General features: G+C 45.4%; 2 protein-coding genes across 2 annotated transcripts in view; one reads left to right on the top strand and one right to left on the bottom strand.

The window, feature by feature from the left end:
• Positions 1 to 5,623, top strand: part of MINDY4B (MINDY family member 4B) — a 30,383-nt gene extending 24,760 nt beyond the window's left edge. The window contains exons 10-13 of the mRNA XM_083613434.1: positions 1,525 to 1,698; positions 2,120 to 2,300; positions 3,838 to 5,163; positions 5,387 to 5,623. Coding sequence (XP_083469560.1) covers positions 1,525 to 1,698; positions 2,120 to 2,300; positions 3,838 to 3,980 — 498 coding nt within the window. The 3' untranslated portion in view covers positions 3,981 to 5,163; positions 5,387 to 5,623. The remainder of the gene's footprint in view (positions 1 to 1,524; positions 1,699 to 2,119; positions 2,301 to 3,837; positions 5,164 to 5,386) is intronic.
• Positions 1 to 14,111, bottom strand: part of LOC310762420 (glucose-dependent insulinotropic receptor-like) — a 153,137-nt gene that overhangs the window by 66,986 nt on the left and 72,040 nt on the right. The window lies entirely within an intron of this gene.

Raw genomic sequence — 14,111 nt, forward strand, 5'->3', positions numbered from 1 at the left:
TCTTTGAATATTTTCCATTCCCTATAAACCTTCTGGTTTGACACTCCTCTAATTTTTCCAGTCAACTTTGCTAGTTGCAGGTATTCTATCATAAGAATTTGCCACTCTGTAATCGTTGGTAAGATTTCGTTCTTCCAATTTCTTGCCACTATTATTCTGCCTCTGCTAACCTTGCCACTGTCACTGTGGGAATGCCACAGGCTGCGTCTCCCTGCACGAGGCATCACTATTGGACTTTATTTTCTTTAAGTAATGTTGTGAAGGCCGCGTGCCACCCCCAGTCTCTGCCTAGCAGCAGAGAAGAAGAAGAGTTTGGATTTGATATCCCGCTTTATCACTACCCGAAGGAGTCTCAAAGCGGCTCACATTCTCCTTTCCCTTCCTCCCCCACAACAAACACTCTGTGAGGTGAGTGGGGCTGAGAGACTTCAGAGAAGTGTGACTGGCCCAAGGTCACCTAGCAGCTGCATGTGGAGGAGCGGGGAAGCGAACCCGGTTCCCCAGATTACGAGTCCACTGCTCTTAACCACTACACCACGCTGGCTCTCAGCTAGAGGTGGAGCTAGCTGCTCTGGCACCCAGAGCAGCATGACCTGGGGGCGGGGCTAGTGTCCCAGGGGGTGGGGCAAGCATCCCAGGGGTATGCCGCCCACGGCGAGCGTCCCAGGGGGCGGCTGCAATGTCACACACCCCCAAGGATGACACCCGAGGCAGACTGCATCCACCACACCCACCTTGCTCTGCCTCTGTTTATCAGTAGCAATATTCCAGGGGGTTCCAGGCACTTACCCAGGGTTCTGTTTCTGTTGGGGAAATCAAAGCACAGTGGAAGCTAGTGTCCTTAAGACAGGCATCTCCAACCTGCGGCCCTCCAGATGTTTTGGCCTACAACTCCCATGATCCCTAGCTAACAGGACCAGTGGTCAGGGATGATGGGAACTGTAGTCCAAAACATCTGGAGGGCCGAAGGTTGGGGATGCCTGCTTTAAGATATATGGTTTATTGTGTACCTGCTTACACCTTCAATGGAGGGAGTGCAGAACATTCCGACTAAACATCGGGAAGAACTTTCTGACAGTAAGAGCTGTTCAACAGTGGAACCGTCCCCCTCAGGAGTTTGTGGGCTCTGTTTCGTTGGAGGTTTTTAAGCAGAGGTTGGATGGCCACCTGTCATGGATGCTTTAGCTGAGATTTCTGAATTGCAGGGAGTTTGGCTAGATGACCATTGGGGGGGTCCCTTCCAGCTCTACCATTCTATTATATCCCAAGAGTATCTCCCGTTGCCTCTCCTTCCCAGAATGGCTCAGTTGGTAGAGCATGAGATTCTTAACCTTAGGGTCACGGGTTAGAATCCCACGTTAGGCAAAAAGTTTCCTGCATGGCAGGAGGTTGGACCAGATGACCCTCATGGTCCCTTCCAACTCTGCAAGTCTATGATTGCTGAACACTGAGGAACAAGCCGCTCTTGAGGTCAGCTTCTGATTCCCCACCTGAAAGCATGGTCTGGGTCGTTTTCTCCTTTAGGCCATTCTGAACATCATCTTAACAGGCAGAGCTTGTCCACACGTGTTTAATGGGTTCCAGAAACTTGAGGCGGAAGGCAATGTGCAAAAGCAGCTGCATGGCGTCTTGTCCCGCAGTGAGGTGGGCTATTTACACTGGAGCAAGGAAGAAGTGGAACATTACAGATTCCCACAGGTAAGGTAAACATGCAAATCGGTGCATAGGTTTTTCGGTGCAGGTAAGCATTTGAGCTACAGGGCCAAACTATATGTAACATTAGCAATGTGTTTGAAGGAGCATGTTTTACCTGGGCCCCTTTGGGAGGAAGGGAGGGATATAACACATAAGGATATGTTTGAGTCCCAGTGTGGTGTAGTGGTTAGAGAGTCAAGCTAGGACCTGGTATGTAAGGTATTTGTGAGTCGCAAATTCCTAGCAGCCAGTCGTTTTCAGTTATCAGCTGGATCATGCTCTTATTTTTATTTGATGCCTACCATGGGAGGAAGTTTTTTTGAAAAAGATGAAGATGTTGGTTTTGTTTGGGGGCTCTGTGTTTTCTTTTGAATGCCTTACCGCACCATGAGACTGTGAATGAACTATGCCCTCCCCTCCCTAGGTTGGCAGCATGCTGAAAACTCCTAAATTGCCTGTTTGGTTGTGCAACATCAGTGGAACATACAGCGTCCTTTTCAGCACTAACAGGCTGCTCTTGTCCGACTGGAAAATGGAACACCTCTTTGATTTGTATTTTTATAATGGACAGCCCTCGCAGAAGACAACAGTGCATCTAACAATAGGTAGGCACTTACCTTTACTGAAAGAGAACTTTTCAAATGAACACTCCTGACATCTCCTCAATTTTATATGTCCATCAATGCCTTTTCCCCCCACAAGTGATACTTAAATCCATTTTGGTGTGTTTTGCATGGATCAAATATATATCTATATTTAACAAAAAAAAGTTCTGTGGCCTTGCCTGCACCTTCTGAGTTTTAAACTGGCATACATTTGCATCCTGTGCTACATTAACAATACATTCTAAACTAACATGTGCTTTAGATAAGCAAACCTTATGAAAACACCCATACAAGCAACAGTAAACAGCACAATAAGAGAGAGGGGGCAACTCGGAGAGCAGATCTGAAAGGAGACTCCAGCAATTAGGAAAGAGGAGAAGCACAGTCCCTGGGGGAAATTCTGAAAGCATTCTCAGTAGGGGAGAAAATACCCCCAATCGTTTTTTTAAGCTGTATAATCCATTAAGAGCCCAGTTCTTCTTCTTCTTCTTTTTACTAAGCACTCAGTGACCATTGAATGTCAAAAAAGCCTCTATGTTTTTAAGATGTTTTATCACTTGTGGTTTGCCACCCTGGGCTCCTTTGGGAGGAAGGGAGGGCTATAACACATAAGGATATGTTTTGAGTCCCAGTGTGGTGTAGTGGTTAGAGAGTCAAGCGAGGACCTGGTATGTAGGGTTTTTGTGTGTTTTTTTAAGCTGCAGGCCCTGATCCAGATTGGGTCTGTGGAACAGGGAAAGTGGGGTATAACCCTTTCCTCCTGCATCATTTGCCCCACAAAAGCCCCCTCCCCAAAGCCATCTTTGGGCAATTTGCCCTTATTTTGAGGCTGTGTTTTTAACACCATTGTGTCCTAGAAAGAAAGATACAGGAGCATATGGGGCCTGATCCACAGGATGCTGCCATATATCAGTAATGTCTACACTGGAACGCAGGTGGCGCTGTGGTCTAAACCACTGAGCCTAGGGCTTGCCGATCGAAAGCTTGGCGGTTCGAATCCCCGCCAGGGGGGAGCTCCCGTTGCTCGGTCCCTGCTCCTGCCAAACTAGCAGTTCAAAAGCACGTCAAAGTGCAAGTAGATAAATAGGTACCGTTCCAGCTGGAAGGTAAATGGCGTTTCCGTACGCTGCTCTGGTTTCACCAGAAGCGGCTTAGTCATGCTGGCCACATGACCTGGAAAAACTGTCTGCGGAAAAACGTCGGCTCCTTCAGCCAGTAAAGTGAGATGAACACCGCAACCTCAGAGTCGTTCGCGACTGGACTTAACTGTCAGGGGTCCTTTACCTTTTTTAATGCCTACACTGACTGGCAGTGGGTCTCAGGGTTTCAGGCAGGAGTCTTTTCCAGCCCTGTGTGAAAGACTCCAGGAATTGCATTTGGGGGCTTTTGCATGCAATGCATGTCCTCTGCCAACTGCCTAAAAGCAGACAGCTGAAGCACAGGAGAGGTTGAGAGGCGTGAAAAAACACCAATGCCAGAAGCTTCCATTTTGCACAAAGCAGCATACACACAAGCTTCTTTTCTTTTTTTCTTTCAGACACCCATTCTCATCACTGGGAGGAAAATCACCGTGAGGAGGACGGCGATGCGGAAAAGCGATTCCCTTCTGTGGAGATGGCCATCCGAACGAAGTGGGAGGGTGCTGCTATCAATTGGAACGGCGTGGTCCCCTTCTTCTGAAGATAGTGGGTGAGGGCGCAGAGCTGGTCCACAGGCTCTCTTGCACGGATCCTGCAGCTCAGGCCTGGAGGAAGAAGAAAGGAAACTGCTACCAATGGACAGTTCAATGGGCCTGCCAGTTTGGACTTCCAATCTGCATTCGGTAAATAAATTAGCTGTGCTTATGGGATAAGCAAAAGACAAACTGTGCAACATGTGGACACACAGAGAGAGAACGCTGCAAGCTAAACACAGAACTGAGATAAAATCGGAGTATAGCAAGACAGTTTTACACACACACACACACACACACACACACACACACACACACTGCTGTGAACTTTTGCTTCTCCCACCAGCCGGGCCTCATGGAAGGGTGCTGCCTGTCATGGAAATATAATTGGTGTGAAATGACTGAGGACCTAAAGTCAATTAGGAATGTTGGAAGCGACAGAATGAAGTCATGACCCCACCGTTTCATATCTTCATGATGATTTCTCCCTGTTGTTGAAAATTATTACTGTTTCTGTTGTTGAATTTTTCTGCTGCCAGGATGCACAGTCTGTAGCGTACAGAAGTCCCAGCCCAGAGTTCTTTGAGTCAGAATGTCTGCAGTCCATTCCTAAGAAGTATATATATTTGGAATTCAATTTAATTAAGTGGCAATTACTGTGGCTGAGCATGGGTGAAGGGGCACTTTAAACATGACAAATATGTGAATCAACATAGAGAGAGTGATGAGGTTTAACAGATCATGTGAGTCTAGCAGTTCAACATGAGCTTTGAAAGGGGGGAAATTACTTTTTTTAAACTTTTGGAGGAAAGGGAGGTGATTCAGTGGGTTGGACACGGAAGGAAAAATGGATAGGATAATTTAGGCAAAAAAGATAGAGGTGTCCTTTTTCCTACATCAAATAAAATCTAAGTAGCTAAAAGCTTGGATACAAATGTTTTTTTAAAAAAAGAAAAAGGTTTGTGAGAAACTTGCAAGAGAAACATAATACAAATTAAGGGTGTGTCTAAGTAGTATTTAAAACAATTTGCACACATGGAGGAAACTGGATAGCAAACCTTTTAAAGAAGTAAAAAGAACTTAAATTGTTTTGTAAACTAGGGCAGAAAATCAGTAGTGGCTTTGAAAATCGCTAGATATGTTTTTCCCCTTCTGACCTCAATATATAACAAGGGCACTGTAAAAATAAATGTTGAAATATATTTTTTTTAAAATTAAAAATGTCCAGTAGCACCTTAGAGACCAACTAAGTTTGTTCATGGTATAAGCTTTTGTGTGTGCATGTACACGAAAGCTTATACCACGAACAAACTTAGTTGGTCTCTAAGGTGCTACTGGACAATTCTTTTTATTTTTTAATATATTTTGACAATGTCAGACCAACACGGCTATCTAACTGAATGTAAAAATAAAGTATTGGTAATCTACTATCAGGAAATAATAATGGAAAATTTGGCATTACTGGGTGCCTAAGAAAATTAACTGAAAAGACCAAGATGGCATTTGTACTTTGCTTGATCACGGCAGCTGAAATAAATGTAACCTAACTCTAGACGAAGTTGTATGCAACTAAAGCATGATTAATTAATAAGTATGTAAAACTTGATGACTTACGGATGTGTAAGAAACAGTAGATAACCTAATTTGTTGAAAATTGGTCATTCTTTATAGCACATAATTATATCATTGCCAAGCTTTTGGTTTGCTGCTGCTTTATTTTTCCAACTTAGTTGTATTGATAAAATAATGTTGAATATGGCTCTGCTTGAAACAGACGGAAAGATGCAATATAGAATCCTGCCACCCAGTTGTATTCCTCTCCTCCCTGCATCAGTCTATGAAATCTACACCACCACAACCGGAGAGCAGGTGCGCCCCATTGAGTTGCTTGCAAGGCAGATACGATTCAAGCAAGCTACGTAATGTATGGTGTTACACAGTGGCAAGTCACCCACAAGGTGGCGCTCAGAACTGCAAACTTTTATCATTCAAGTCAACAACAGCAAACAAACAAAGGGCGCTCAGGTGTTGTTGATTCTGCTTAATCCATACAGCGGGCTATCCACTCCCAACTGTTTTTGGTGTGGCATTGTTTCTGGGAGCACGGCATGGTATAATAATAATAATAATAATAATAATAATAATTTATATTTATACCCTGCCCTCCCTGGCCAGAGCTGGGCTCGGGGCGGCTAACACCAATAAAATTTCAGTAAAAACATAATAAGAAAAAAGAAAAAGAAAAAAAAAACAATTTAAAATACAGGTAAAATGCAATTTAAAATGCAGCCTCATTTTAAAAGTCAAAACCATAAGAAAAGGGAAACATAATGGACAGACTGAGTCCAAACCAAAGGCCAGGCGGAACAGCTCTGTCTTGCAGGCCCTGCAGAAAGATGTCAAGTCCCGCAGGGCCCTAGTCTCTTGTGACAGAACGTTCCACCAAGTTGGGGCCAGTACTGAAAAGGCCCTGGCCCTAGTTGAGACCAACCTAACCACCTTGCGACTTGGGACCTCCAAAATGTTGTTATTTGTGGACCTTAAGGTCCTCCGCAGGGCATATCAGGAGAGGCGGTCCCGTAGGTACGTGGGTCCTAGGCCGCATAGAGCTTTAAAGGTCAAAACCAGCACCTTAAACCTGACCCTGTACTCCACCGGGAGCCAGTACAGTTGGTAAAGCACTGGATGAATGTGATCCCATGGCAAGGACCCCATAAGGAGCCTCACCACAGCATTCTGCACCCTCTGGAGTTTCTGGGTCAGCTTCAAGGGCAGCCCCACGTAGAGTGAGTTACAATAATCAAGTCTGGAGGTGACCATCGCATGGATCACTGTGGCCAGATCAGGGCGAGAAAGGTAAGGAGCCAACTGCTTAATACGGCAGAGATGGGAAAATGCCATATGCTGTGTTCAAATCAGGAGGAAAGCTCAGTCTGGATGGTGAATATTAGAAGCATAGAACTGTAGAGTTGGAAGAGACCCTGAGGATTGAGTCCAGCCTCCTGCAATGCTGGAATATACAGCTGTCCTTTATGGGGTTTGAACCTGCAACCTTGGCATTATTATCAGCACCATGTTGTAACCCACTGAGCTATAACTTATACCTCGGGAGGCACATTCCCTCGAGACAGATGTCAACAACAATTTATCCATCTAAACCAATATTGTCCATTCTGACCAGCAGAGGTTCTCCAGGGTCTCAGATAATGGGCTTTCTTGTCAGCGCCTACCCAATAATTGTAGCTAGAGATGTCAGGCCCTGAATGTGGGATGTTCCATGTAGGAAGCATCTATGACACATACACCCTCCCCCCAAAAATCATAAGGATTGCGGACTATGGGATTGTTATGGTAATTTAGATGTAGTAAAGATAACAGAGGGACCCGGGTGGTGCTGTGGGATAAACCACAGAGCCTAGGGCTTGATGATCAGAAGGTCGGCAGTTCGAATCCCTGCGACGGGGTGAGCTCCCGTTGCTCGGTCCCTGCTCCTGCCAACCTAGCAGTTTGAAAGCACATCAAAGTGCAAGTACATAAATAGGTAAACGGGAAGGTAAACGGCGTTTCCATGCGCTGCTCTGGTTCGCCAGAAGCGGCTTAGTCATGCTGGCCACATGACCCGGAAGGTATACGCCAGCTCCCTCGGCCAATAAAGTGAGATGAGCGCCGCAACCCCAGAGTCGTCCACGACTGGACCTAATGGTCAGGGCATTATCTTTACCTTTAAAGATAACAGAGCAAACTTTAATAGACAAAAGCAAGAATATTACAAAGCTGCAGCATCCTCCAAACTTATTTATTGTGAAGTGTTTGGTGGGGGTGTCACATTAACTATGTGGCCAAACGGAACACTTTCCAGCAACATCTTCCCTTTCCTTTTCGTGCAAACTTTGAAAATGTTCTGTGGATCATTCAGGTCACAGTTTGACAGCTGTGCGTTTTTGCCCACATGTGAATTCCCAGGTGGCATTTCGAAAGGCACTCTGTATTCCCCGAAGACCACGGTGTGGCAAGAAGAGATAAACAGAAGCAGGTGCAGATTTTGCAAGTTGCCACTTTTCCATCACTGGATCCTGTATATGCGATAATACAATTAGCTACACAGGGTCCTCCTACCTTATACTGAACCAGACCTTTGGTCGATGTAGCTCAATCTCCTCTTCACTAACATAGCAGCTGCCCAAAGTTTCAGGCAGGAGTCCATCCCAGCTCTTCCTGGAAACGCCATGGATTGTATCTCAGGCCTTCTGCATGCAAAGCAAGTGATCTGCCAGTGAATCATAAAATCAACCACAGTAACATAGACTTGGAAGGGTGGCACTGTGGGTTAAACCACAGAGCCTAGGACTTGCCGATCAGAAGGTCGGGGGTTCAAATCCCCACGATTCCCGTTGCTCCCGTTGCTCGGTCCCTGCTCCTGCCAACGTAGCAGTTCGAAAGCATGTCAAAGTGCAAGTAGATAAATAGGTACCGCTCCGGCGGGAAGGTAAACGGCATTTCCGTGCGCTGCTCTGGTTCGCCAGAAGCGGCTTAGTCATGCTGCCCACATGACCCAGAAGCTGTACGCCGGCTCCCTTGGCCAATAAAGCGAGATGAGCGCAGCAACCCCAGAGCCAGCCACGACTGGACCTAATGGTCAGGGGTCCCTTTACCTTTACCTTTAACATAGACTTGGAAGGGACCACGAGGATGATTTAGTCCAACCCCTGCAATGCAGGAATATTTCACCCAACGTGGGACTCGAACCCATGGCCCTGAGATTAAGAATTGCATGCTCTACCCACTGAGCTATCTCTGAGGTACAGTCCTTCCCTAATTCATCTTCTACAGCAAGGGTAGGGAACCTTTTTGGCTTAGCAGGACAGATTTGTGTCTCCCTCCATGCCATAGGCCAATTTTGACAGGTAAAGAGGACCACCCGCCTGTCTATCACCTGATGGCATTATGATGTCAGATGATGGACAGGTGAGTGGTCCCACCCACCTGTCCAATGTAGCCTGTAGGGGTGGGATGATAGTGACCAAGCAGGAATAAACTCCCTGGGCATAGGCTGATACACAGGGAGTTGAATCCTGCTTTCTGCAGGGTTCAGGTGTGCTAGCGGGTCTCCCATGAGGAACCAGCTCGTACGTCCAGTCGAAGCAGTTGTCCTGCAGGGAACGCACTCAGGCGCCTGAACCAAGCCGGAGTGAACTCCCCACCCACTAACTGACATGTGGGGAGCTCAGTCCTGCTTTCCAGCCCAATAATTCAGCTGTGTCTCTACTTAATCTCATGATTGTGGGTTCACTCCCCACACTGGGCAAGAGATTCCTGCATTGCAGGGGGTTAGACTATTCAATCCTTGTGGTCCCTTCCAACTCTACAATTCTATGCTGCTGTGATATCGTTTTGTGGAAAGGGCTTCACAGGACAAATGCAGAGGCCTGATTTGGCCCACGAACTGCAAGTTCCCCACCCTGGTTATATAGAATCCGTTTTCTTTTCTGTTTGTTATGCAAATGCTCCATGAGAATTACAGGCCGTTGTAATCGCCGTGAGACTTCTGCGCTCCCGACAGACCACCTCCACTGTGCAACTGGTCATCTCTGTTCAGAATGTACAATTCTTCAATAATTTTTAGGAAAAGAAAAGGGCATTCCTCCCCACGCTCTAAGCTTCCAGAATTCTCCTATCTGCAGAGGGGGCAGGTGATGGTATCAACACATTCCTAAATCCTGCCACTTATGACATCATCTATATTTACATTGGCTCAAAGGAGCAGGAGAAGCTGCAGCAGAAAATGAGTTGGCATCACACTACACCCTCCAGCTGAGAGGACAGAATAATATGCTGGGGAGAGGGAGAGCAGGGATTTACTGCAATAATAGGCAGTGAATCCCTGCTTTCTCTCTAAAGCCTCTTCTACATACTTCTCTACACTGCAAAACTCTGAATAAATATATGCAATATTAATAGTTTCACTATGTGCCAAGGTAGCTGATACATACCAAATGTACACATTAGGTTAATTTAAATCTGCATGATGTACTTGCATGGACAAAAGGCTGTCTGCACAACCGGATAACACAGCTTTGCTAGTGAGTATAATGAATGCTAAAGTTCTGAAAGCGTTCACATTACGTAACCATACAAGGCTGCAATCCTATACCAGGCCTGCCTTATTGATTTCATTGCAGTACAATGTTTCACAGATTATCTGGTCAGATGACGACCGCTTTGGACATTTCTGAAGCTAATAAAAAGGCTGCCTTTTCTCATGATCCTGCTATAGTCAGAGGCTACTGAATTTACCCAAGAAACTCTATCAACCCTGGCAGACATAGAAATGGCAAAACTTTAAGAAGTGGTTCCCCAAATGCATGCAGGGGCTAAAAGTGCATCTCTGGGTCTGAAAAGGTGAAGACTGCTGCTTTAGATTGGGGGTGGGCACACCTATGCTTTGAATGCTAGGGCCCACCCACCAGAGCCACATGCAAAAATCCTGGCACAGAATATATGTGGCTTGGGCACAGAATTAAGGAAAAACTTATTTTCAGCACCAGAACTGAGCTCACAGTCCTCCCCCACAAAAAACCCCACTCATGGTTTCACTCTCTAGCCTTCTTCAGCAGAACAATCTCTCTTCCATGAAACTGTCCACATTTCTTTTAAAGCCATCCAAGTTGTGATCGAATCCTGCCCTTTATATTCTGTGTGAAAAAGTACTTTATTTCACCTGCCCTCATTTATTTTGAATGCCATGCGGTGTTTATGAAAAGCTGCCTTGCTCATCTCATATGGAAATAAATTATTATTTTTTTAAAATCATTTTTTAAAAAAATAAGTTGTTTTACATCGTTATTCTACTGACTAGAAGGCGCCTTGGGCACAACACGTCAGAGACGGCAGAATGAAACCTTTTAAGTAAAGAGGGGGGAAATTATGCTTTTGAATGCAACATGATATTCTAGAGAACCTTCCTCGAAGAGAATCTTTCTGGTTCCAGACTAAGAATCTGCCACAAGGGAGTAGGATTAAAAATGCCTTTTCCTCTCTACATGTCCCAAGGGGCTATGGTAGAGCTCAAGGAAAGGAAGAGCCCATTTGTTCTTAAGTGTGTACTGCACAATGTAAAATGGCAAAACAATGGGGTGGTGCTCTAGGAAATGCCCCACGTAGCCTTAGCAGCTGCACATGAAGGCATGCTTCTTTCACAAGTGCAATGCTGAAGCCATAAAGGAAGACGCCATAAAATCTGCTTTCATGTCAGAAACAATTATGCTGCCTTTCTCTCTCCCCCCCCCTTTCTAAACCACACTGGCACTGATTTCCCGGCCCCAGTTACATCCGCAGTGTGGATTAGATCTAATTTAAGATGCAAACACCATCTCTAAATTGCTCTTCTTTAATAAGGGTCCCCAGGGAATTTCACACCGATAAATGTAAGCCGACTTTTAAAACTATTGACTCTTAACACCATTTCCTTCTCAAGCTGCTCTCGATTTTGCAGTGTGCAGATCCTGTCTGATGACTGATACATTAGCCCATTAATCTTTATCAATTAGAGACAGCACACCTGAGCAACAAAACCTCTTAAAACCCCTTCTGATTTAACGCCTGGGCATGATTGAAAGCTGACATGCTAACTACACAAGGCGCCCTTTTATTTTACGGAATGGTTCCTATTCTCAGCCAGTCTGTTGAGCTGTTAAGGTGCTAAGGCTCCCCTCTAGCTCCTGTTTTCAGCTAGAGACCTATGTTCACTCATTGGAGGAAATTCAGATGCAGGAGCTGACTCCATACTTAAGCCTCAGACTTCATTTTCACAGCACCGGAGCTTATTTCTTATGCATGGCAACTTTCCTTTAGCAACTCAGATTGAAGGCACATTGCCTGGGTGCAGAAGGAAAGGCAACATGAATGACAGGCAGCGCAATTCTAGACACAACTGCTGCCGCTGAGTTCACCGGGGCTCATTACTTTTGCTCCTAGGGTTAGCAGGTATATGGGTTGCAAGCCAGACTGCCTAAACACTGGAGGTGTAACATTTGAAAAGGGGACATGCAGAAACCCTGAATATGGTAAGAACTTGAACATCCTCCCCTTATTTTTCTAATATTGCATTGGTTACTAACTGTGGCAATCACACAGGGTCCCCGGACGTTTCACCGTCTATTGATCCCTGTGCCACCAATTTATTTCTCGCTGCCACCACCCAGGCCCTACCTGGTACAATACTGAGTCCAGTCAGGGTTAAATTGGAACATAAACTTCTGTTTATTTATTGCAGTTTAACAAGCGCGTGGTTTCATAAACGGTATTGGTCAATTACAATCATGGGGTGCCTATCCAGACCTATAACTTCCGCTATCTGCTCTCACTCACTAAACCACCTCTCGGTTATTTGCTTTTCTTCCTAGCTCCTAACTGTTCCTGACTCAGTTTATTTCGCTACACTAACTAAACCTACCCACAGACTCTATCCCAATTCACTCCCACTCCAACCAACCTCCCAATGAACTCCTCCCAGAGCTGGTTTTATAGTCCCTCTGACTCCACCCCCTGGGTTCTGATTGGGTAACTTGTTTAACTATTTCACCTCCAGCACTATCATATGTTAACGTCACACCAACCCCCCCCCCCCAAGATATGCAAGTCAGGCATTGTCAGGGACTGGATTGAGGAGGAATGGTGGGGACTGCCCTCTCTCCTGCACCTTCCTGAGAAGAGGAGGACAGTGTAGATTTAGAACAGTGGTTTGCAGAAGGTCATAGCTCAGAGGCTGCAGAGGGGAGAAGCTGAGAAATATTGGGAGAGGAGCAAGAGGAAGCACCAGGAGAGAGACGATTGACAGACTCAGTGTCCTTGGAAAGCATTCCTGACCGCCGCCCCCTCTCCCAGGATCAGGCGTGCATTGAGAATAGGAGAACAGAAAGCTCAGAGGCAGAAAGCACAGATCAGCTGATGGAGGGATGACGTATAATAGGAGAGACGGAAGAGGTGGGACTTTACTCAGAGCAATGCCATTATCTAAGAGAGACAGCATTTTGACGTCTATCTCTGAATATTGAATGAAAGACTTGGCAAGAACTCTTCTTGGTTATCTACTTCTTGGCTGCCAAGATCGGATTCCTTGAAGCTTGACAGGCATACGTTCCCATATCTTTCCTCCGGATCACGTAGAAGCCCCAGACCCTCTAAGAGTCCATGTTTTCCAGGGACAGTCCTGGATTTAGAGGAGCCATCTCAGTTGACGGCGTGTGGCCCCAGGCCCCCTCAATTGCAAGGGAAGGCTTAGAAACTTGTGGAGTGCCCTGAGATCAATGGATGCAGGGCAGTATACAAATTTAATTTAAAAAAAATTAAAAAATGAATAATAAAGTTGAGGTCATTCAAATCTGTTTCAGTTTTTTTTAACTTTCATATGTAGGGCTGTAAGTAATTTTCTTGATTTTACTGCCTGTTTGTTCTTACAGTCAAGTTATGTATGAATTTTATGGCATAAAATAATAAATAAATAAATCAGTCCTTATGGGACCCAAGTGAACAAACCTTAACTTAGGCTACCATGTTTGCATAATTCAACCCTCAGATCCGTATCGTGTCAGGTTGTTCTTGCATGGAAAAGCCAATCCACTCACTTACCTTACTGCAGCTTTCGCCAACCTAGTGCCCTCCAGATGTTTCCAACTGGCCAGCGCTGAAGGGAGTTGTAGCCCAAAACACCTGGATGGCAACAGGCAGGCAAAGGCTGCCTTATTTGTGATCAGTGCTGAATTTCAAGGTTGAGTAAGGTCGTGACTGTTCTCACCTAAGAGTGCTCCCAGCAAATTCCATGCAGGGGGTGCAAAACACAATCAAATACCCGCTAAATAATAATATAAAAAACTGGTTCTTGGATAGAATCACAGGTGAGTCATACAGTCACATGTGACAAGGAAGCATTGCTAAATTGGCCAGTGTGCTGTAGGTGGAGTAGCAGTACCTGAAGAAGGGTGAAGCAGGTTTCTTGCTATAGCTTCATTTATTTTGACATACATAAATTTAATGACTATCTCTTTTCAATTTACTCCCCCTGGCTGGCTGAAGAGCTGAGTACAGTTTCCCTGTCTCTAAAACCAATTAATTGTGATGACCTTGGAAGGCAGTTTCTGGTT

Source organism: Podarcis filfolensis, assembly GCF_964270895.1.
Source record: "Podarcis filfolensis genome assembly, chromosome: 5".
NCBI lineage: Eukaryota > Metazoa > Chordata > Lepidosauria > Squamata > Lacertidae > Podarcis > Podarcis filfolensis.